At 39.8% G+C, this 25,862-nt stretch overlaps 1 protein-coding gene across 8 annotated transcripts in view; it reads right to left on the bottom strand.

Annotated features, from left to right (window-relative positions):
* Window positions 1–25,862, bottom strand: part of TBCEL (tubulin folding cofactor E like) — an 89,346-nt gene that overhangs the window by 13,410 nt on the left and 50,074 nt on the right. For 7 of the 8 annotated variants that reach the window (XM_062197219.1, XM_062197217.1, XM_062197215.1 and 4 more), the window contains 2 exons: window positions 24,569–24,685; window positions 4,196–4,288 (listed from right to left, as the gene is read on the bottom strand). In XM_062197219.1, coding sequence (XP_062053203.1) covers window positions 4,196–4,288; window positions 24,569–24,685 — 210 coding nt within the window. The remainder of the gene's footprint in view (window positions 1–4,195; window positions 4,289–24,568; window positions 24,686–25,862) is intronic. The other variant, XM_062197220.1, reaches the window with a different exon arrangement.

Below are 25,862 nucleotides of genomic sequence, written 5' to 3'. Positions count from 1 at the left end.
GGAGCCAGTAGCTTCATCTGGGTCTCCAATATGGGTGGCATGGGCCCAGGCACTTGGGCCATCCTCTACTGCTTTCCCAGATGCATTAGCAGGAAGCTGCATTAGAAATGGAGCAGTCAGGATACAAACCAGTACTCATATCTGATGTTGGTGTTATAGGCAGTGGCTACAATGCCAGGCCCCAGAACTCAGATCTTGTTCTCAGATTACTGTTTATCTTGGTTCTCAATATCCGAGTGCCTTTTTGTGTGAGTGTATGATAACGAATATTATTCTAGAACTCTCCTTCTTATATATCCAATGCCTCTTTTTCAATCTCTCTTCATGGGTTCTTATTCTTCTTTTTAACATCTACACTTGGGATAGTCCTAAGAATTTACTGCTGGCCTCTATTCTCTTTTCTGTTTATGATCTGCCTTCATAGGGCCTAATCTGTTGCTTAACTTAAGCCATAGCTGCTTCCCATTTGTTTGCCTCAAGTGTCTGTAGTTCACCTACCTGCAGAGTTAGTTATCCTCACCTTTCACATATAGCATAATATCTTGAAATGAACTTAGCAGTTTTCATGTAGTTTTTAAATCAAAACTTAAGTCATGGAACTATATTTGTTTCAATTTACTATTTTGTAAAATTTAAGTTTCGGCAAAACTACCCAGTGAATGGGTAAAAATAATGTGACCTATATATATAACACAATACTATACAGCACTTGAAGGATTTCAACACACTTTTCACAGCATGACGAGGACTTTGGTCAAAATAGTTCTGGATATTCATATTTTAATACACTTCTGCTCCAAATTCAGAGTAACAGTGAGTAAATATTAAAGGTTGCAATCCAAGAAAATATAGGACAGGCTCAAAAATAATCAGCATCTTTATGGACCAGAAACTGAACAGAAGTACAAATCACAGAACTGAAACCATGAGATCACTGGCCTCAAAATCCACAACAGGCAATAGCCAAGTATTCAGGTCCTACAAAGCAAAGGAGATTAAATGTGCTCCATGGGAAAAAAAGAGGAACAGGAGCCCGGTTCACTGTTTAAAGCAGGGGCAGAGTTTGGGAGATGTGAGGCTGGGCAGGAAATAAGAATTAAAAAACTACTACAGATCCATTGCATAGGTCTACCTCTCTACATCACTAGGCCTAGGTCGAAGAACCAAAAAGAAGGGGCAGCACTGTAGTACAGTGGGTTGAGCCACCACCTGCAATGCTGCTCTGCTTCTGATACTAATATGCCATGTAAGATGACCCAAGTACTTGGGTCCCTGCTGCCCATCTAGAGACCTGGATAGAGTTCTTGACTCCTGGCTTTGGCCTGGTCCAATCCCAGCCATTGAAGCCACTGGGGAGTGAACCAGCAGATGGAAGATTAATCTCTCTCTTTCACTTTCACTCTGCCAAATGAAAGAAAGAAAGAGAGAGAGAGAGAGAGAGAGAGAGAGAAAGAGTGAGAGAGAGAAAGGAGGGAGGGAGGGAGGGAAGAAAAGAAATAACTAGTAGGAGTTGAATCAAATCCTGCCTCTGCACTCTTTGTAATTAGTGCAGGAAAAGTTCTCCCAAGTCCACCATAGGAGTATTTGGGCCAGGAGTCTAGGGAGCTGGTTAGAGGCAACTGCAAAACCATTAGATGGTGAGAGGTGAGCTCAAACACAAAGACACAGCAATCCAGACTGTGCATGTATCTAAAATAGATACACACAGAAGATAATGAAGCAAAACATGGTGAAAAAAAAAAGTGAAAACAGACAAACCCACAACTGTACTTGGAGACAACACTCTTCTCTCAGTAGTGGATAAAACAGATAGAAAATTGTCAACTGTTTAAAAGACCTGAATAATAGTTAACAATTTGATCTGACATCTATAAAACACATCACCCAATATCAGAATGCACACTTTTGTAGTGTACAAGGGATTATTAGCCATGTTCTAAGACTCAAAGATACCACAGCAGATTTAAAAGAATTAAAATAACACAGAGTATGTTCTCTAACCAATGTGGAATTGAACTAGAAATCATTAGTAGAAATATAACTGGAAAATCCCCCAACTATTTGCAAAATAAGCAACATGCTTATAAATGACTCATAAATCAAAGAGGAAGTAATAGGGAATTTAGAAAATATTCCGAATTCAATGAAAATTCAAGATATTGAAAAGCATAGATACAGTTAAAGTAGTACTTGGAGAGAAATTTATAGAGCTAACTGTTTATAACATAAAACAAGAATGACCTCAAATAATGATCCAAGCTTAAGAAACTAGAAAAGAATGATAAAGTTAAACCTAAAGCAAGAAGAAGACACATAAATATGTGCACATAAATCAATGAAACAGAATATAGATTTTTTTTTAAAAAGAGAAAAATCCCCACAAAACCTAGAGCTGATTCTTTGAAAAGGTTAGTAAATTTGACAAATTTGCCAGACTGATCAAGAAAAGAATATACCATAGAAATTTAAAAAGGGGTTATCACCACAGACCTTACATTAAAGGCTTATAATAAGTGAACATTATGAATAACTTTATACTCATTAGTTCAACAACCAAAATAAAATGGACAAATTCTTTCAAAGATACAAATGACTAAGACTCAGAAGAAATGGGTAACTTACACTATAGCTATTAAATAAATTCAATGTTAAAACCTTAAAGAAAACATCAGATGATTTCCTGAGAAATTCTACAAAATATTTTAGAAGGAAATAACACTGATTCTCCACAAACTCTTTCAAAAAAGACAAGAGGAAAGAACACTCACAAATTTACTTCTAAGACCAGTGTTAGCTGGTATCAAAACCAGATGAAAATATTATAAGAATATTGCATACCATTTATTCCTCACAAACAGACAGGAAAATCCTTAACAAAATATTAGCAAGTCAAATTCTCCCATATACATAAAAAGATAATGCATCACAACGAAGTGAGATTTATTCTGGGAAATCAAAGGCAGTTAAACATTCAAAAATTTAGTTAATATAAGCCACCGGTTGACACTTTAAGTAAGAAAAATAGTATGAACTTCTTAAGAGATACAGAAAAAGCATGTGATTGAATTTAACAACCATTCATGTTAAAAAAAATAAATTCAGCAAACATGGATTTTAAGGGAATCTTTTAATTTAATAATTTTCACAGAAACATAGAACTGAATGAAAATAAAAATGTGATTATCAAAACATGTGGGATGCTACTGAGGCAACAGTGAGAGGAAAATTGCAGTGCAATACACTTAAGGAAAGCTTCAAATAAAAAAAAAATCGACATCTCTACATGAAAAAATACAGAATGAAGAGAAAATCAACCAGAAGGAAGGAAATAAAAAGATATAGACAAAAATCAATGGTATTTTAAAAAGGAAAACAAGTTGGAAAATGATAAAAATATTGCTGACATCAATGTAGACACATAAATGGGAAGACATACCTGGTTCATAGACTGGTATACTTAATACTGTTACACTTGATCTTAGCCAAAAGGCCAAGAAGTGATAGGTATACTTAATACTGTTAATACATCTATCTATATTACCCCAAACAATCTACAGATTCAACACAATCTCTATCAAAATTCCAATAGCAATTTTTGCAAAACTAGGAAAAATCATTCTAAAATGTTTAAGGAATTTTATTAGACCCCAAATAGTCAAAACAATTTTTTTTTTTTTTACTTATTTGACCGGTAGAGTTAGACAGTGAGAGAGACAGAGAGAAAGGTCTTCCTTCCGTTGGTTCACCCCCCAAATGGCCACTACGGCCAGCGCTGGGCTGATTTGAAGCCAGGAGCCAGGTGCTTCCTCCTGGTCTCCCACGTGGGTGCAGGTGTCCAAGCACTTGGGCCATCCTCCACTGCCTTCCCGAGCCACAGCAGAGAGCTGGACTGGAAGAGGAGCAACCAGGACTAGAACCCAGTGCCCATATGGGATGCTGGTGCCGCAGGCGGATGATTAGCCAGGTGAGCTACAGCGCTGGCCCCCAGAACAATTTTTAAAAGAAGAACAAAGTTGGAAGACTTAACACTTCCTAACTTAAAAACATACAAGTATCACAGTCACAATAATACAAATGGTGTGGTACTGGCATAAAGACAGTTACACAGGCCAGCAAAATAGAATGGAAAGCCCAGAAACAAACCATCATATATATATGATCAAAGGATCTTCAATAAGAGTGCCAGATCACTTACTGGGGAAAGAATGGTCTCTTCAACAGATGGTGTTGGGAAACTGCATGTCTACATGCCAAAGAATGAAGGTGCACCTTGATCTGGTGCCATGTGCTAAAATTAAACAAAGACCTAAATGTAAGAACCAAAGTGATCAAACTTTCAAAGAAGACTTAAGAGGAAACCTCAAGACATTGGATTTGACAATGAGTTCTTGTATATAACACTCAAAAGGCAGAGGCAACAGAGGCAAAAATGGACAAATAGAACACCAAAGCATAAAAACATTGTGTATCAAAGGATACGATCAATAGAGTGAAAAGGCAGTCTATATAATGGGAGAAAGTATTTGCAAATCACTTATCTAATTAGATGGTTAATATCCAGACTATATCAAAACCTCCTAAAACTGAACAACAAATAACTAAATGATCTAATTTTAAAAAAGAAATATATATATATTTGTGTGTGTGTGTGAGAGAGAGATCTTGATCTGCTCCCCAGATGGCTGTAATGGCCAGGGCTGAGCCTGGAGCTTTTCCCTGAGTCTCACACATGGGTGGCAGGGGTCTAAATACTTGGACCATCTTCCACTGCTTTTCCCAGATCATTAGCACGAAGCTGAATTGGAAGTTGAGGTGCTGGGACACAAACCTGTGCCTATGTGGGATGCCAGTGTCATAGAGAGTGGCTTTATTATTTATACCATAGCACCAGCCCTCAAAATAACATGATTTTAAAATGGGCAAAAGATTTGAATAGACATTTCTCCAAAGATGATATACAAATGACATGAAATCATTAGAGAAATATGAATCAAAAGATACTAGTTCACACTCATCAGGACTGTAACAGAAAATAATAAATGTGAGTGAGGATGTGGAGAAATTGAAATCCTTGTGCTCTGTGGGTAAAACTGTAAAATGGTACAACCACTATGGGAAACAGTACAATCATTCCTCAAAATATTAAAAACAGACTTACCATATGATTCAGCAATTATATTTATGGGTATAGATCCAAAATAATTGACAGCAGGTGCTGAAAAAATATATTTGCATACCCATATTCACAGCAGCACTATTTACAATAGGTAAGAAGTAGAAGTAACCCAAATGTTTATCAATAGATGAATGGATAAACAATATGATATATATCATAAACATATACACATACTTTATACATATATAATGTATATAATATTATTCCATTCAAAAGGGAAGGAAACCCTGTCATACATTGTAATATGCATGAAATTTGAGGATGCTATGTTAAGTGAAGTTAAGCCTTAAAAAGACAAATACTGTATGATGCCACCTAAAGTACCCAGAGTATTCAAAATCACAATGATAGAAGGTAGAATGGGTTGAAAAGAGAGAAAACGTGGAGCTGGTATTTAATGGGTTAGAATTTGAGTTTTGCAAGATGAAAGGAGTTCTGGAGCTAAGCACCGAACAATGCTAATGTACTTAACTTGACTAGACTGAATACTTAAAAATGGTTAAGATGGGGGCCGACATTGTGGTGTAGTGGGTTAAGCTGCTGCCCGTGATGCTGGCAATCCATATGAGCCCCAGTTGGGGTCCTTGCTGCTCCTCTTTTGACATTGCTCCCTGCAAATGCACCTGGGAAACCAACAGGAAATAGCCCAAGTATTTGAGCCCCTGGCACCTATATGGGAGACTCAGATGAAATTCTATGTTCCTGGCTTCAGCCTGGCCAAGCTCTGGCTGTTATGGTCCTTTTGGGAGTGAAACAACAGATGGAAGATCTTTCTCTCTTGCTAAGTCTGCCTTTCAAATAAATAAATAAATAAATAAATAAATAAATCTTCTGAAAAACAGCTAAGCTGATGAAGTCTATGTATATTTTACTATAATTTTTAAAATGGTTAAGATGATAAATGTTATGTGCATCTTGCCATAATTTAATGTTTAAAAACCATTAACTAAGGGAATTAACACCAATTTTATACAATCTTTTTCAGACAAAAGAAGAGGAGAAAACACTTTCCAACTTTATGAAGTTAGTGTTATTCTGGTATCAAAAGCACATGAAAGTTGAAAAAAAATTATAAACCAGCATTTCCCATGAACTTAAATACAGAAATGCTCAACAAAATATTACCAAATCAATATATAAAAAACAATTACACACTATGACCAAATGGGATTCATTCCAGGTGTGCAAAGCTAGTTCAGCATTTGAAAATCAATTAATGCAACTCCCATATGAACAAACAAAAGAAGAAAAATAAGGTATTAATTGATACAGAAAAAGCACTTGAAAAACTGACCAACCAATGAAAAACTTTCAGCAAGTTATAAATAGTGAAGGGTGAGCTCAACTTGATGAAAAGCATCTATGGAAATCCAGCAGCTAATATTACACTTAACAGTGAAAGACTGATTGCTCTTCCCTAAAATGAGGAGAGGAAGATAAAGCAAGGATGTTCACTCTTACTCCTCTTATTCCATACATAACTAGAAATTCTAGCTACTTTACAAAGGTAAGAAAAAAATAAAATTCACACAGATTGAAAAGGCAGAAATAGGGGCCAGCACTGAGGCACAGAAGCCTAAGCCTCTGCCTGCGGCACTGGCATCACATATGGGTACCAGTTCATATCTCAGCTGCTCCTCTTCTGATCCAGCTCTCTGCTTATGGCATGGGAAAGCATGAAGGACAGCCCAAGTCCTTGGGCCCCTGCACCTGCATGGGAGACTTGGAAGAAGCTCCTGGCTTTGGATTAGCTCAGCTCCAGCTGTCAAGGCCATTTGGAGAGTGAACCAGTGGATGGAAGCCGTTTCTCTCTGTCTCTCCCTCTCTCTGTCTGTAACTCTACCTCTCAAATAAATAAATAAAACCTTAAAAAGAGAGAGAGAGAGAGAGAGAGAGAGAAAAGAAATAAAGACGCCCATATTTTCAAATGACATGAAATAAGTAAAATTCTTACAAAACATGTTTATGTCTTGTATAGTGAAAATTTAAAAGTACTAATGGAAGAAACCAAAGGAGACCTGAATGAAGAGACATACTGTGTTGGTACACTGTAACACTCCACATAGCAAAAATGTCAATCTTCCCCAAACTGATCTATAGGTTTAATAATATTCCTATAAAAATCCTAGCAAAGCTTTCTTGGAGACAAACACAAGTTTAGTTCAAAAGTCCTAAAATAGTCAAAATAATATAGAAAAAGAAAATAGGAAGAATCACTCTATGAGATATTAAATCTTCCTATATGGCTTAAGTAACCAAGATAATGGTATATTGGTGGAGCATCAGACATACAGATAAAGAGAACAAAATAAAGACTCCAGAAACATATCTATGCAAATATACTTCCGATTTCTGAAAAATGTGCAAAAGCAAAGCAATGGGGAAAAGATCATCTTTGTTAAAACTAAAGGTGTGGGAGCAAATGGACAACTAGAAGCAAAAAAAAAAAGATGGAATTTGGTCTAAATTCACATTTACACAAAAATTAACTCCAAATGAATTATGGACTTACATGTAAAATGTAAGACTATAAAGCTTTCAGGAGAAAAAAAATCAAGAAAATCATCTAGAGCTATGGCTAGGCAATGGGCTCTTGACACTGAAGTCACAATTTGTAGAAGGAAAGACTGACAGACTTCAAATTAAAATCTTTTGTTCAACAAAAGATTGTGTAAAATAAAACAAACCACAGACTAAGAGAAAATGTTCATAAGCCAATATCCAACAAAGAACTAGCATCTATATGAACAGCTCTCAAAACTCAGCAGTAGAGAACAATTTGATCAAAACATGGACGGAAAACATGCAGATGCTGCACCAAAGAAGCTGTGCAGATGGCAAATAAGCACATGAAAAGATGTTCAATATCCCCAGTCACCAGGGAAACGAAAGTCAACAATCACCATGAGACAGCACACACCTATCACAATGGCGACAATAAAAAAGTAGTGACAAGACCAAATGCTGACAAGTATGCAAGAAACTGCATTACACAGTCATTGCTAGTGAGAATATAAAATGCTATAGTTGTCCTGGAAGACAGTTTGGTAGTTTCTTATACAACTAAACGTGCAATTGCTATACGACCCAGCAATCACACTCATGAGCATATTTACCCTAGAGGACCAAATACCCGTATTCACACAGAAGTCTGTACATGAATGTTCACAGATTCTTTTATTTGTAAAAATCAAACACTAGACTCAATATAGATGCCTTTCAGATGCCCCCCAGAGAGTTAAACAAATTGTGATTAAAAGAATCTACATATACAATAAAACAGAACATAAAAAGAGAGAGAGAGAGAGGGATGATTACAAGTTAGAGAAATCTGAATAACATCGGGGGACTGTATCAATATTGAGATCTTGATTGTGACAACTTCTGCAAAATGTTATAAAACTTGAGTGGGTATTTGGCTAAGCGGTTAAGATGCCAGTTAAGCTATCGCTATCCCACAGCAAAGTGCCTGCGTTAGTCTCCTGGCTGTGGCTACCGAATTCAGCCTCTTGCTAACAGAGACTCCGGAAGGCAGCAGTGATGACTCACGTAGTTGGGTTCCTGAAACCCAGGTGAGAGATCTGTATTGAGTTCACCCACTTCCGGCTTCCAGCTTCAGGGCCCCCCAATCTTTGCCATGTCCCACTGAGGCCATTTGGGGATTAAATCAGCAGATAGGAACTCACACTTTTTTTCTCTCTCTGTCTTTCTCTCAAATAAATAAACAAACAAATAAAGTATTTTTTAAAGTTACAAATGAGGAAAACTAGGTAAAGAGTACACAGTATTCCACTGTATTATTTCTTACAACTGCACATGAGTCTATAATTATCTCAATAAAAATTTCAATTAAAAACAGACCACATGTGGACTGATTCCATTTATACAACATTCTGGAAAAGTCTAAACTATAAGAACAAAAATGAGATCAGGGGTTGTCAGAGGGTCAGTCCAAGCCAGTCCCTCCTGCTGCAGGCCTTAGGGAGTGCACCAGCAGATAGAAGCTCTCTAGCTCTTTCTTCTCCATCTCCTTCTGTAATCTGTGTCTTCCCCCGTCTCTCTCTCTTGCTCAAATAAATTTTCTAAAGTTATGCAATGACTAGCAATGGAAACCATAGTAAGTAGTTGCCTGGAAACCAAATAGCTGAGTGGTTGCTAACGATGTGAGTGGACAGGTAACTTATTTTTTTGTATATTTTTTAAAATAATTGTTCAATCCATTCAAATGAAAATTTTTAAAATATTTTAAAAATTCAAATATAATACTGTAAATGGATAGAAAAATTTTAACCTAATCCATCAATTTAATTGCAAAATATGGAATGCTCAACTCAATTCATTTTAAGATGCTAGTATACCCTTCACAAGACGAGAAGAGAACAATATAAAATTATAGACTGATTTTGCATCTAAAAGTATATGAAAATATCCCAGATAACAATATATATAGTTAAACTCTGCACGTTGAAAAAGAAAATTTCATATTTCACAATAGAACTGACTCTTTCAGGAATGTAAAGATGATACATATCTGAAAACATATCATTAAGATTCAGATTTATAAGAAAATACGTTCATCTCAATGCAAAAAATAACGTTCTATAAAATTTGATGCTTATTCATAATAAAAGAAACTTAGAAAAACAGAGATGGAAACTTCCTCATGTAAGCTGATGAAAGGGTATCTATTAAAAATGTACAGAAAAATCATACTCTATATAAAAATACCTCACTTTGAAACTTTAAGAGCATTCTGTTTCAGTGAGGAATGAGATAAAAATGGTCTCTTTAATTGTTCATTCTTAATATACTGGAGGTCATATCCAAGAACATGGAAGAACTATTTTTGGGGCCAGCGCTGTGCCACAGTGGGTAAAGCCGCCATTTGGGCACCAGTTCAAGTCCCAGCTGCTCCACTTCCAATCCAGCTCTCTGCTATGGCCTGGGAAAGCAGTGGAAGATGGTCCAAGTCCTTGGTCCCTTGCACCCACATGGGAGACCTGGAAGAAGCTCCTGGCTACTGGCTTCGGATCAGTGCAGTTCCAGCCACTGCAGCCAACTGGGGAGTGAACCATCGGATGGAAGACCTCTCTCTCTCTCTGCCTCTGCCTCTTCTCTCTCTGTGTAACTCTTTCAAGTAAATAAATAAATCTTTAAAAAAAAGAACTATTCTGCCGGCGCCGCGGCTCACTAGGCTAATCCTCCGCCTCGCGGCGCCGGCACACCGGGTTCTAGTCCCGGTCGGGGCACCGATCCTGTCCCGGTTGCCCCTCTTCCAGGCCAGCTCTCTGCTGTGGCCAGGGAGTGCAGTGGAGGATGGCCCAATTCCTTGGGCCCTGCACCCCATGGGAGACCAGGAAAAGCACCTGGCTCCTGCCATCAGGTCAGCACGGTGCACCGGCCGCAGCGCGCCTACCGCGGCGGCCATTGGAGGGTGAACCAACGGCAAAAGGAAGACCTTTCTCTCTGTCTCTCTCTCTCACTGTCCACTCTGCCTGTAAAAAAAAAAAAAAAAAAAAAAAAAGAACTATTTTGAAGATACAATTGCTTATAAGTCACAGAAATCCAAATGAATGCAAAGAACTATTCTGTACATGATAGATGAAAACCATATAAAAATCAACAGCATTCATATACACCAACAATAATCAATTAGAAGCAGTGACAGAAAAAAAATGATTTCACTTAAAACAATGACACAATGAGTAATTCATCTAAAATTGATTTAACAAGGACGTGAAAAGCCTTCGGGAGAAAATTAGGAAAGATTGCTGAAGGATATTAAAAATGTTCTTAATTAAATGGAAAGATATTCTATGTTCACAGAAAGGAAGACATATTAGCATTAAGATGTCAATTCCTAGGGCCAACATTGTGGCATAGCAAGTAAAGCTACTGCCTGTGACTTCAGTATCTTATATGGATGCTAGTTCATGTCCTGGCTGCTCCACTTCCAATCCACCTCCCTGCTAATGGCCTAGGAAAGCAGTAGAAGATGGTCCAAAGTACTTGGGCCCCTGCACCCACATGGGAGACCTGGATGATAGTCCCGGTTCCTGACTTCAGCTTGGCCCAGTGCCGGCCATTGTAGCTATCTGGGGATTGACCCAGCAGATGGAAGATTGATCTCTCTTTCTCTCCCTCTCCCTCTCCCTCTCTGTTTCTCCCTCTCTCTCTGTTTCTCCCTCTCTCTATATAACTCTTTCAAAATAAATAAATCTTAAAAAAAAGATGTCAGTTCCCCCCCATCACACAAAGTCAATAAATTCAATGCATTCAGAGTTCAAATTATAGCAAGACGTGTTGTGAAATTTATAAGCTGATCTTAATATGAAAAAGTATGTACAAAACTAAGATAATATAAGTAATGGCAATAAGGTAGGGACACTTACCCTTACCGGGAATTCAGACCTAACACAATATGACGTGGTTTACAACACTGTAACGGCACAGAGGTGAGCACACACACCAATGGAGTAGAAAGAGCCCTGAAACGGAAGCTTGCAGACAAGCAAGGAGACCTGTGACTGAGAGGCCACTGCAGACCAGCGGGGAATACCAACTTCCCTCGCAAGGGGAAAGAAACTCTCAGATCGCTCATTGAAGCCGCACTCAAAAATAAATCCCAGTCCGATCAAAGCCGCAACTGTGGAAGCACTTTAAGAAAAAAATTAGGAGATTCTTGGATGGGAGCAGATTTCTTTTAAAAAGATACAATAAGAATAAAGCATAATTTAAGCCTTCAACAAAATACAAAGTAAAAAGACTAGATATAGTTTTGTAAAACTTTGTTTTATACCTTTGTGAAACCAATAGTTAAGAATGTTATACTACTATAGTTTTAATGATCTATTGATTACTTTAAAATTTACTTAGTGAAATGGTCATTTTTCCACTTAATTATTATTTATAGCCATTGTCTATATTCCCACTAAACTAGGGTTTGTTTGTTTTTTTTTCTTTTTACTTGTTAAACTTATTCGGTGAAGTATTAAATTCTTTTACTGTAATGTAAATTTAAAATGTTATTTCAAAAACTAAAAAAAAAAAAGAGGGAGAAGGAAGAAGGGTAGGAGAGAGACGGGGAGGGAGGGAGGGAATAGCATTAGTTCTTAGAATTTGTATCTACAAAGCACATTGGATCTGCTAAAAACTAATTAAAAATTAAAATAAAAAATAAAATTAAAAACGGCTAGACTGAAAAGCCACAGATTGAGAGAAGAAAGAGGAATGCAGATTGACATGGAATTATAATATCTTAGTTTACATTTTAATGAAATTATAAAATACATAAAATAGACACCAAGGATCCATAGTAATGCTTGCTAATAGAATAAGGAATAGGACTGAGAGCAGAGATACTTCAATTTTATCTGTAGAATTATTTCTTTCTAGTTTAAAAAATAATGTGTCATATAGCAAATATGAGTTATCATCAGCTTTAATATGTGAACAGCAATGTCTGGGTGTATTTTTTTTAATTCTGAAAAGCAATCAAAACAAAAGAGATAAAAATGGCCCCTGTCCTGGCCAAAGCAGAAGTTCAAACAGCAAAGACATTTGCCCCCAAGACCCGATTTGGGAGGGCTGGTTCTCTCCTCCCTTTGCAAGCAGATTCCAGCACTCATAAGTATCTCCAAGCAAGATTAGGAGGGGTCACTATCTTTTGCTGGCTGGGAAAGCAAGAAATTAAAAAAAAAAAAAAAAGTCCCAGGTAACTGGCATGACAAAGGCTGAGAGCTCGCATTCCCGAGGCTCTCCCTGGTGCGCCCAGGAGAATGCCCCTTCTGTTTCCCCTGGACTCAGAGCTGAATGCGCGCGGTGCTGTGTCACCGCCTTGACAGCGGGTGATGGAGCCTGGCAGCACGGAGAAGCCCAGGAGACACAGGTCCAGGCTAGGAATGTCCCTCACAACAGCAGGTCCTCTGTGCGCAAGGAAGATGAGGGAAGGGGCACAGGGCACTAGGATTTCTCCAGCATCCAAGACAAAACGAGCCTTCATCCGGGCGGCGACCAAGTGCAGGCCACTGGCCTGCTCTTACCATGGCCCGAAGAGACAATTCCTGCTCATCAGAAAGGCCATCGGTCTGATGCAGGAAAAACCTGACTCTCCATATGCTACGAAGCACTGACCACTAACGACAGTAGAACAAGCATTGAGGAATTCCTGATATGACCCTGGACATCATAAAGAAGGATTTTCCCGGGACGCACTGTAGAGGTTCCTCAGGACGCACAGAAGGTGAGGAACCAAAGGAGAGTAACGGCCTTAAAGATAACCTGTTTCTGGCCTCGCCACCCTGTCTCTGACAAAAGCGTTTCTTTCTGCCACTAAAGAATTGTTCACTGGAGCTATGTCTCTGCTAACTCCCTTTATGAAAAGCAAAATTTTTAAAGCATGAAAAAAGAGACACCCCAAACTAATGCATTAACTTCCCCTTGCTGTCCACAAAAACAAAATCCCTGAGCCTCAAAAGATACGATATGTTGATTTCTAAAAAAAAAAAAAAAAATACATTTTTTTTTTCTCTCTTTCTGTCGAAGATGAACCAGAAGAGGACTATGTATGAGTATTAGTTAGGTACTAATGAGGTACTTTAATCTCTTGGAGGAAATGGAGAGAGAAAGCAAATAAAGGAAAAATCAATAAATAAAGGCAACATTAAATAGACATCTGCTCAAAGGCAAAAATATTAAACATGAACACATTAATGTGTGCAGGAGCCCTGGGTGTGGAGCTTTCTTCTTGTCTAAATGATATGTATACACCCCTAAAGAATCTAGGACTGCTAGTACCAGAAAACTGAGAACCACTTCAAATTCTATAGTGAAATGCAGTGTTAATGTGTGCACTTCTCTAAACAGTGTCCAAAGCTCATGTCTTGCTTACTAAAGTCTCCACTGTTTTTTTTATTTTTTATTTATTTATTTATTTTTTTATTTTTGACAGGCAGAGTGGACAGTGAGAGAGAGAGACAGAGAGAAAGGTCTTCCTTTGCCGTTGGTTCACCCTCCAATAGCTGCTGCAGCCGGTGCACCGCGCTGATCCGAAGGCAGGAGCCAGGTGCTTATCCTGGTCTCCCATGGGGTGCAGGGCCCAAGCACTTGGGCCATCCTCCACTGCACTCCCTGGCCACAGCAGAGAGCTGGCCTGGAAGAGGGGCAACCGGGACAGGATCCGGCGCCCCAACCGGGACTAGAACCCGGTGTGCTGGTGCCGCAAGGCGGAGGATTAGCCTATTGAGCCGCGGCGCTGGCCTAAAGTCTCCACTGTTAACTAGGGGTCGGGGTGTCTCCTAGCTTCCCCTTCAACAGCAAACCAAGATCTGCCCTTGGGACTTCCCCACCCTAAAACCTCCTAGTGCACCATACTCAAGTCTCCAAAGCCTGTCCAGGCTCCCACCTTTCTCCCCATGTGCTGCCTGTCTCCAGTCCCACCGCATGGAAAGTAGTGCACATACCCGACACATTTTGTAGCTCTGGGCCTTTATGTCCTGTGTTACTCACAGCCATCTGGAACATTCTCCCCTCACCTTCACCAGGTTAACTCATTCATTTTCTAGGAAAGAAATCTCTTGTGACAGACCTAAGCCCCCTCTTTAGTGCTCCCATAACATAATGCAAATATTCCATCATCTTTTTTTTTTAAGATTTCTGTATTTATTTAAAAGGCAGAGTTACAGAGCAAAGAGAGTGAGGGAGAGACACACACAAAGAGAGAGTGAGGTCTTCCATCCACTGGCTATAATGGCCAGAGCTGGACCCATACGAATCTAGGAGCCAGGAGCTTATTATTCCAGGTCTTTCTCATGAGTACAGCAGCCCAAACATTTGGACCATCTTCCACTGCTTTCCTAGGTGCATTAGCAGGGAGCTGGATTGGAAGTGAAGCAGCTGGGACTCAAGCTGGCACCCACATGGAATGTTGGCATAACAGGCAGCAGCTTAACCCACTATGCCACACGCTGGCCTCATTCAATCACCTTACTAACAGCTGTTCCACTGTCAGGCACTGATCTGCGTGCTAGGGAGACAGCAAGGCACAAAACAGACAATGTCTCGACTTCCACGGAGCTTACAGCATGGCGGAGAGAGACAGAAAAGGTACAAGAAATGTAGGTCAGGTGTTGATAAATGACAAGGAAACAAAAGCAGCTTAAGAGAATTACAAAAGTGTGCTATTTTAGACAAAGGAGGCAGAGAAAGAATCCTAACAGCGAAGTGCAGCGAGGGAGAATCAAGCAGGTAACTGGGCACATTCCCATCAAGGGGAAAGGTGCAAAGGCCTGTGGTAGGAGTGTGCCCCGTGTGTTTGGAAATAGCAGGGGCCATGCTTTGTTTTGTTTTGTTTTGTTTTATAAACTTGAGTTTTTATAACACGGCTGCTATATGGAGAAAGGCTACCTTGGAGCAAGGGAAGATTTCAGGGCTGGTCAGCAGGACACTGTAAGAACACAGGTAAGACAGGGTGACAGCTTGGGGCCAGCATTGTGATGCAGTGGGAAAAGCCATGGCTGCAACGAAAGCATCCCACATAGGCACTGGTTCACGTCCCGTCTGCCCCACTTCCTATCCAGCTCCCTCCTAGTGTCCTGGGAAAAGCAGCAGAAGATGCCCCAAGTGTTTGGGCCCCTGAACCCATATGGGAGACTGAATGAAGCTCCTGGCTCCTGCCTCCTGGCTTCAGCCTGGCTCAGCTATGGTCATTTGGGAAGTCAACCAGTAGATGGGAGATCTGTCTGTCTCTCCCTCTCTCTCTGTAGCTCTGACCTTCAAATAAATAAATTTTTCAAAAGAAAGCAAGCAAGAGAGAGACAAAAAGAGGGTGAAGGCTTGAGCTAAAGTGGGTGGTAAATGGTGGTCATACGCTATGTATATTTTTTGAATGTACAGCTGAAAGAAAAAGAAAAAAAACAATGGGCTAGATGTGGTGGGGCTAGGGGTAGGAGAAAGAAATCAAGGGCGACTCTAAGGTTTTTGCCCTGAGCAAATGCAAGAATGGGAATATGGAGGAATCTTGCAGAGGAGTGGACATGGTGGTGGAAGGGTGGAGGGCAGGGCACAGGTTATGGAGGATGTCAAGATCACAAGTTCAGTTTTAGATATACTAGGTTTAAACATCCATGGGAGATGTCAAGCAGGTGGTTGGAAATTCTAGACTAGAATGTAGGAGCAGATCAGAGCTGATGATATGAAGTTGGCACTTATCAGAAAACAGAAGTCATTTAAAGCCATGGACTGGCTACAAGTATGTGAGAGATGACAGAAGAGATGCGATCCAAGGACTAAGTGCTGGGGTAACTTAATTTTCAGAGGCTGGGAATGTGAGGAAGATCCAGCAGAAGAAACCGATCTCCAGCTTGGCCCTAACAGCAAGCTCCTTGAGAACAGACACTACTTTTTTGTCTTTATCTCCTGCTTCTGGCCCAGTGCCTCTTCATAGGAGGCATTCAGTAAATAAACGAAACTATCCTTTGCAATCCAACTAGAATCTAGAGTCATTTCCTAGAAGTTCTGGTAAGGCATGAGAATCCTGTAATTGAAACTGGACCGGCCCGGTGAGGATATCTTGTCAGCCACCTGCAGCACACGCTGAACTTATTTTGAAACACATACCTCTGCCACACAGGCCACGAGCAGACAGGCACAGATGAAAACTTGAAAAGAAAGAGTCTATTGATTGGAAGGCCCAGAACTCTGATGTTCAAAGGCCAAGGACCAGAAGAAGGTTTCTTATCTTCAGTGGTTTCACAAAGTAAACAAATACGACACAGAAGACTGATATGCTTAGTTTTTGTGGTAGTCCATTACCACCATAAGCATCTGTAGTACGGAGGTGAAACGTTCAACTCCAACTCTTAGTAAAAAGTGGTAAAAAGGATAATTGAGCACCTACAAGAAATTATAAGCCTCTTGCAAGATAAACTTTAAAACATATACATATGTCTCCCATTAGTCCCCTAATTTTTTATTCCTTTCATCATAAAAAATTCTAATATTTCCTGTAACTAGAGCTTGCATTTTGTTCTGGGATAGGGAAAGAGAATGCATAACTCTCTGCATTATCTTGAGAGTCTTCTATTGCCAGCACCACTGAGCAGATGGAAACACGTGAACAATCCAGCTGACTCAGAAAATCACTGTGCTGCCATAGCGGACATTCAGCTGATCTCAACGGCTCTTTACCCACGCCCTCCAAGACGTTCTGGGTAATTTTTCTTCCTTATGTCTAAATTAAGTAGAGCTATAGATCATGTTTAACTGTTACAATATAAGAAAATTAAAGGAGGAGGAAAAGCCAGGGACTCAAACTAAGGGAGGACTGTTGTAGAAGTTAACATTTATAGGAAAATCAAAATAAACACAAAATTCCATGGTCAAATGAAAAGGAACACTTCCTCAAAAAACAAACAGGCAAACAAAAAACAATTGATACCTCATTCTTAATGGAAACTAAAACTCAAATGTGACTCTGGATGACACAATGAATTATCTATTTTGCCTTTTACTAAGCATGGACTGTGTTATCATGATTCATTTGTATTTTAGGGAAAGACAATGCATACAGCTTGTAAAATGTGCAAGAGATAAGTACAGCACAAATACTATTCTTAATTCATAACAATGCCATTAGCATGAATGCTATTATAGTTCCTTTTTATTATTATTATTATTATTATTAAGTGCCTAACCAGTTCCTGGCACATAACAAGGGCTTAAAAAAGTATTTGCTGATAATGGATAATTCTACCAAGGGACTTAGATGAAAAACCACTAGGAAAAAGGTATTATGGTAGATATGTTAACTTTGGCTATCCAGCATCTATCGGGGTAGGGAACATAAAGCCTGAAAAATCATTTGCTGTGGCCCTGCCAAGGCAACCACAGTTGGGACTCAAAATTCAATAATCTAAATAACAGGATAATTTATTTATTTACTTGAAAGTCAGAGTTACACAGAGAAAGAAGGAAAGGCAGAGAGAGAGAGAGAGAGAGAGAGAGAGCGCTCGATCTTCCATCCGCTGGTTCACTCACCAGATGGCCGCAAAGACCAGAGTTGCACAGATCCAAACCCAGGAGCCAGGAGCTTCCCCTGGGTCTCCCAGATGGGTGCAGGGGCCCAAGGACTTGGGCCATCTTCTACTGCTTTCCCAGGCCGTAGCAGAGAGCTGGATCAGAAGTGGAGCAGCCGGGACTTGAACTGGCACGCACATGGGATGCCAGCACTGCAGGCGGTGGCTTTACCTGCTATGCCACAGCGCCAGCCTACAGGTTAATTTTTAAGTTGATAATTTTGTATGGCCCACAAATGATGTTATAAATATCCAAAAGATCCTTGGCAGAGAAAAGGTTCCCCACCCTTGGGGGATTCTGGGGGAAAACCCAAGACAGATAAGAAGGAGAACCACTTCTCACCACATAAAGTGAAGAGGGGTGCATACTCTCTCTTTCTCTCCTCCCTGAAAGCTAGAACGTGGAAAGGTGACACAAATATAATTGTACCTGGAATTTGAAATCTTAAGGAGTCATGCAAAGACACAAGGGCTAACAGAAATTACAGAAGATATGGAAGTGTCAAGAATTCAAAGGCATGGCTCTAAGTATTGAGAGCCATGGAGTCCAGAGCCCAGCAGCATCCCGATGACTGCCCAATGCCCAGCACGGGAAGAACCCTGCTGTATAGCAAGAAACAGAAACCTTCCTGTGCCTTGTTTCCATTCAATCTTGCCCTGGCCTAATCGTCTCCTCTTCTGTCAATTCTCTGGGCTCCATAGTTTGCATTATTCTGTAGTAAATTCCCAGCCTACTTACCCTGGTCAGAGTTGATTTCTGTTGTTTGCACTAAGAAATTGATACCAGGAGTAGATGACTGGCCAGATCCTCATGTAATTAAGGGAAATTTTGGATTTCTTTCTGGCAGAGAATAACATATTAATGTTCATAGAAAGGGTTCTTTAAGTCCTTACCATGACTAATAAATATGGCTATCACCTGTGATCACATGGAATGCTATAGTTGACTGAAAGAGCATTACCAAGAACAATATGAAAAGTTCTACTACGAGGTAGAGCACCTGCTAGTCTAAGGGTGCAGATAGCTTAAATGAAAGGAGTATTAAGGTCAAATCCCCATAAACTAGGCTTCAGGCACAATCTAGAACCAGGTACTATTAAGAAAAGGACCTTTTATTCCCCCTCTTATAACAATAGAGATGAAGTGGTCATGAAAGCAAACACATGACATTTAATGCTCTCGCCGGTGCCGCAGCTCACTAGGCTAATCCTCCGCTTGTGGCGCCGGCACACCGGGTTCTAGTCCCGGTAGGGGCACTGGATTCTGTCCCGGTTGCCCCTCTTCCAGGCCAGCTCTCTGCTGTGGCCCGGGAGTGCAGTGGAGGATGGGCCAAGTCTTTGGGCCCTGCACCCCATGGGAGACCAGGAGAAGCACATGGCTCCTGCCTTTGGATCAGCACAGTGCACTGGCCGCAGCGCGCCAGCCACGGCGGCCATTGGAGGGTGAACCAACGGCAAAGGAAGACCTTTCTCTCTGTCTCTCTCTCTCACTGTCCACTCTGCCTGTCAAAAAAAAAAAAAAAAAAGAAAAAAAAGAAAGCAAACACATGACATTTAATGCTCTGGGTTGCTAAATTACAACTCAGTTAAGTTTACATCCACATTGAGACTATTGCATGAAAGTTGGAGCTTTGATAAGAGAGAAAGAGAAAAAATAAATGGAGGCATACGGAAGGATCTGAGAAGTTGGGAGCACCCCGAATCCCTCGCCTTGTGTAGGCCCCCCCTTGCCAGCTGGTGAGCCCCTCCTCCTTTGTTGAAGGACATTGTTCCTCTCTTGCTTGGAAAGGCATCCAATCTGCTTGCCCGAGAGAATTTCTCTTGCAAGAAGAGCAAAGCAATTTCCCAGTTGCTTCACCCTTGCCCACATACATCTACTTCCAATAACATCAGAAAAAAGCATACTCCATGAGGTTAATTACAAAAACACCACAAGAATGATAAGATTTTGGTCATTTATATGGACAAACATACAGCAAGTAAGTACAGGAACAGATTCTGAGTGTGTTAAACCAAGGAAGGAAAAGCAATTTTAGATCTAGCTTTGTTGATATAGGCACGCTTATCAGAAATTCTGAATTCACTCTTAGTGACTGAGAGTGATTCTAAATGTTTGCCCAGTTGCCTGGCTGCAAATTGTAGCCAATGATAACCTATGCTTAAAGGAAGCTGAGATGCCACATATTTGAGAGGGTAATATGGAAGGACATCTTCAGGACACAAGAATAATGTCACCCATATTACCCCTCCACCACATTCTCCATCTATGGACCCTAAAAGGACCCAAAACACCCTTCCTAGTCCAACACCTTGAACATATACTAGCAAGTAGAGTACCCATACCTCTGAAAAACTATTAACCAAGCAAGCAGGTAGCAGACATTGAAATCAGGTTGCCCATTTCGATTTCAAAGATAGAAGAAAACAAGCACAGGCATTTTAATGAGTGGAAAAGTAGTTTTAATTCCATAAATAGGTAGCAAGGCAAGAGAGTAATTAAGATAGTCTGCATGAATAGTTTGCAGGAGCTAATCAATCATGGGGTCTTTAGTATTAGGATGAACAGGTAGTCTCTGACCCCCTTGCAGCCAAAACACTAACCCACAGCAATAATGTTTCTCTAAAGGGTACCACAAAGACAGTACCACCACTAGATCAGTTGGGATGGGTCTTGAAGAACAAAAGGGATGCCAGTTATTCCTTGGTCAAAATAAATAGTTCTGCATACCAAAGGGCGAAAGGGAAAGACATGATATATCTGTGATCACATTTGTGACCAACTTGCAAAAGTGTTGTTTCATATTCCTGAGTTCTACTGAGCTGAGAACCTAAGAGAGAAATATCTCCACTAGTACTACAAGTATTCCAACTGGCAGCTGAGACTGCCAACTACATGGTGTAATTTCTATTAATCACAAACCCAAAAGTACCCCTCCAAAAAAAAAAAGTTTTAAGCCAAGGGATAATAAAAAAACATTTGCTATCTCCTGGTATTACCAGGCCTAGTGGTAAAAAAAAAAAAAATCAAGACTATGAAAACACTACCAAGGATACAGATCCCACCAGAGAGAAAGACATCCATTCTTGATCTCCAAACAGATAAAAAACCATGCCTGAGAAAGTTACCTGAAGGCAAAGTCAGTTATAAGCAAATGAAAGGGCAGACAATGAAGAGAGAAGTCATAAATACCAATTATGGCCTTAGGACCAGAGTACAAAAATGACAGTACCAATCCATATTTATATTTTGTTCCTTGCTGTGTCATATAAACATTTATAAATTTTAATCTTCGTTTTCTTTTTTGTCTATTCTCCCCATTATTTTCTAAAGGGTATACTGAAGTAGCTAACTTTACAACTGAATCGGTAAGTTTCAAAATATAGAAGTAAAAGAGAAATGGACAGTATGCAGATACCAAAACTTGAAGCCAAATATAGCATTTTGTAAGATGTGGGTTATCTGATTTTAGGGGAGAGAACTATGCTTTCATTTGTACAAGGAATACATTATTGTGGGGAAGAATAATTTTTTAAAATATTCATATGGGGAGAGGGGGCTAAACTGTGGTATAGTAGGTTAAGCTTCTGCCTGCAGTGCCGGCACCTCATATGGCACTGGCTTGTGTCCTGGCTACTCCACTTCTAATCCAGCTTTCTGCTGTGGCCTAGGAAAGCAATAGAAGATGGCCCAAGTCCTTGGGCCCCTGCACCCGTGTGGGAGACCTGGAGGAAGCTCCTGGCTCTTGGCTCCTGACTCCTGGCTTCAGATTGGCCCAGCTCATGCCACTGCGGCCACTTGGGGAGTGAACCAGCAGATGGAAGAGCTTTCTCTTTGTCTCTCCCTCTCTCTGTCTGTAACTCTACCACTCAAATAAATAAATAAAATCTTTAAAATATATATGTAACTATGGAGAAAACAAGGCACAGATGTTGGAGAGTTCAAGTGACAGACTACCGTGTATATTATTTTTGTCAAATTGTTCCTGCTTTGGGGAAAGTCCCAAGATCAGGGAAACAAGATTCTACTTTTTTTTTTTTTTTTTTTTTTTTTTTTTTTTTTTTTTTTTTAGCAGGCAGAGTTAGACAGTGAGAGAGAGACAGAGAGAAAGGTCTTCCTTCCGTTGCTTCACCCCCCAAATGGCCACTATGGCCGGCGCACTGCGCCAATCTGAAGCCGGGAACCAGGTGCTTCCTCCTGGTCTTCCATGCAGGTGCATGGCTCAAGGACTTGGGCCATCCTCCATTGCCTTCCCAGGCCACAGCAGAGAGCTGGACTGGAAGAGGAGCAACCGGGACAGCATTTGGTGCCCCAACCAGGACTAGAATCCGGGGTGCCGGCGCCGCAGGCAGAGAATTAGTGGCACTGGCCAAGATTCTACCTTTTACCACAAGAGCGAGAATGGAGCAGATAATCCCTCTCATGTCTTGGGACAGAGTGTGAGCACATGCCCTAAACATAGCCAAGCAGTGGGCCTCATGTAGATTTCTGACTCCTGGGGACAAGGTAAAGGTCAGTGCGAGGCCCCAGCAGAACGTGAGTGCCATATTAGTAGCACACTGTTCATTTTTATTACTGCACCTGGGGCATCATCAACCACACAGTAGTTATTTGAAAAATATTTTCAAATGGAAAAGGAAAGGTCAGTGAGAGATTACTTTCAACACTCATAAGAGAACCAAAGGTCCAATGACACTGTTGCAAATGTCCAGTGGTAAATTCCAGCACTACAGTGTCTAGAGATGACAGTGCCAGAAGTGATAAAAGTAGAATATGAGTTGATACCAGGGCTGTCATTGTCTCTCTTGGGGCCTGTGTAAGATTCCTCATACTGTCCAGTGATTCTTTCAGCTTCCCCAATGCCCTTGCAATAAATCCTCTCATGATTGAAGTTTATCAACTAGGGGTCAGCATTGTGGGGTAGTGGGTATCTACTCTACTTCCCATCTAGCTCCTTGCTAATGCACCTGGGAGAGCAGCAAAAGATGGCCCAAGTATTTGGGCCCCTCACCCACGAGGGAGACCCAGATGAAGCTTCTGGCTCCTGACTTCAGTCTGGCCCAGCCTTGGCCTCTCTATCTCTCCCCCCACCCCCTCTTCCTCCTTCTCTCTAACTCTACCTTTCCAATAAATAAAATAAATCTTTTTTTAAAAAAGTACCAACTAGTATATAAATGCCAGTAGGATAATTATACCAGCATCACCTTCTTGTAACATACCGGAGTTAAGTAAACTATAATGATACACTTATGCTCAAAGTTAGAACATTTACTTCTTCCACTAATATGTTAGATGGAACTACATGAAAATATAAATACTAGTCCATTTTTTTAACCTAAAAAATATCTCACATGGTTCAACCCAATATGTTTAGGTTGTTAAAAGATACAGTATCTGCACCTGGCTGTTCTTAGTTAATTTTTAAAAGTTATCTTCAAACACTGTACTTAATTTGTCGACTATGCTTAAATGCTTAGGCTTTAAAACACCACTAATAATACCATAAAATCTTTTTATACATCATTGGGTGAGCCTTCTAGAATGTCAACCCCCTTAAAGTCTACAAATAGTAAAGAACTCTGGGAAAACAGACGTTCAATAAGAACTAATTAGAATCACAGACATTTGTAATCAGAAGCATCAACTAATTTGACTCACAGCCCTAACTTCATCCTATTTGTCCAAAATAGGAATTGATATCATTCTTAAAATCATTAAGGAAGGAAAACAAATAATTTTTTTTGGTAAGCAATTCTAGTGAACAACAACTAGCAACCCATTTTAGTCTTTCTTTCTTGTTTATTTTCCTGTTTCATACCTGCTACTTTCCTTTTACATTAATAGGGTATTAGAGTTAGTGCACCCCCCAAAAATATGCATAATGACACATGCTTATCTCCCAGGCCTTTTCTCACAGTATATGAGCCAGCTACACATTTGCCAATCTTCCATTCTGCAGAATTCAGTCTATCCTAAAAGCAGAGGCAATATGAATGAAGAGACCAATTTTGGGGGTAGGTTTTCAGAAATGTGGAGAGGATCAAAAGGAACTGATGATGGGGACTAGTAATTTGAGTTAGTGAAATACTCACTCAGTTGTTCTTACTGTTAAGTGCAAAGCTAGAAGAAATACATTGTGGAAAATGAGATAAAATAGGTTTGTTTTTGTATTTCTTTTTTTTTTTTTTAAAAAAAGCTATTATCAGAGGACTCTAAGAAGGATCCAATAACAGATTATTAAATTTTGCTCTGAAGTAGTATTCCCTGCACTGCCTCAACACCCTCTGAAGCATCTTATGGAGCTGATAAGAGACTTTTTACCTGAATGGCACTTCTTCCTGCGGAACGTCCACATAGTAACGAATAAAGAATCTTTCAGAATCTTCTCGTTCACCATCAGTAACAACACTGCCATTAAGCTTGGAAACCGAAGGCAATCTGTAAGTGAACACCAAAGTAAAGACATTTTTAAACCACTAAAAATTTTTAGTTTTAGAAATAAAAATAACTGGTCTGAGGCCCAGTCTTATTCTCTTGAAAGTACATGTTTGATGTAGTTCTGCTTGTGTACAACTACTAAACATGAACCAAAGTGACGGAAAAATAAAGGACAAAAACCTAGTTTCATATGTGGATGTAAAACTGACCTTCATAATTATATTTCACCTTTCCAAATAAGATTCTAGGCAGCATTGCCCAACTTAAATAAATAAAATACAAGCCACAAATGTAATTTTAAATTCTCCAGCAGCCATCTTGGAGAAGTGAAAACAAAACAGACGAAACAAATTTTAATATGTGTGCTTACTTCAATATATCCAGAATATAATCGTTTCAGCAGGTAATATTAAAAATATTTAATGTGTTATTTTTCACATTCTTTTACTCATATAATGTATTTGGAACTCAGTGTCTATTTTACACCAACAGCACATTTGAGTTCAGGTAATAAATATTTCAAATGCTCACAGGCATACATGTTCAGTGGTTACCTAGTTAAATAGCCCAGATCTACAGAGTAATTAGTACAATTTGAGTACAAAAATTCAAGAATTAATTTATTATGCTTGCAAAAGAATTGTGTAAAGAAAATATAGGAGCCTACTGTAAGACTTAATATTCTTAAAAGAAAAGCATGCTGACAGTTTTTCTTCAGTGAGTTATTAATGTGTACACACAGATCTGCTAGGCATTAGCTGGCCAGAAAGATCAATACCCGGTTTAAAGAATCACTCTTCTTTTGGGAATAGTAAGGCCTACTGCCCCCCTTCCAAAACTAAAATACATAATGCACAAAGAGGACAAAGCCAAGCACCACGTCCACATCCAATTCAGCAATGTAGCTGAAATTCTATTTCTGCTGAAGGTTCACACAAAAAACAAACGCTCATGGGAAATCCCAGGAGTCAGTGGAGGCAGAATCTGAGACACGAAAGGCCAGGGGAGTCAGGGGATGCAGACAAAAGTTACAGCAGTCCATCTATATCCCAGGGCAACACATAGATTCTCTTCTCTTGGCTTTAACACCAGAGCATTAGCCCAGCTTTCAGGTACTTACACCTGAACAAGCCACTACAGTAGCAGACAAATTGAGGACAACGGTGACAGATTCCAT

The sequence above is a fragment of the Lepus europaeus genome, chromosome 7, assembly GCF_033115175.1.
Source record: "Lepus europaeus isolate LE1 chromosome 7, mLepTim1.pri, whole genome shotgun sequence".
Classification (NCBI taxonomy): domain Eukaryota; kingdom Metazoa; phylum Chordata; class Mammalia; order Lagomorpha; family Leporidae; genus Lepus; species Lepus europaeus.
The sequence above is the reverse complement of the archived record's forward strand: the minus strand, read 5'-3'. Positions and strand labels throughout refer to the sequence as shown.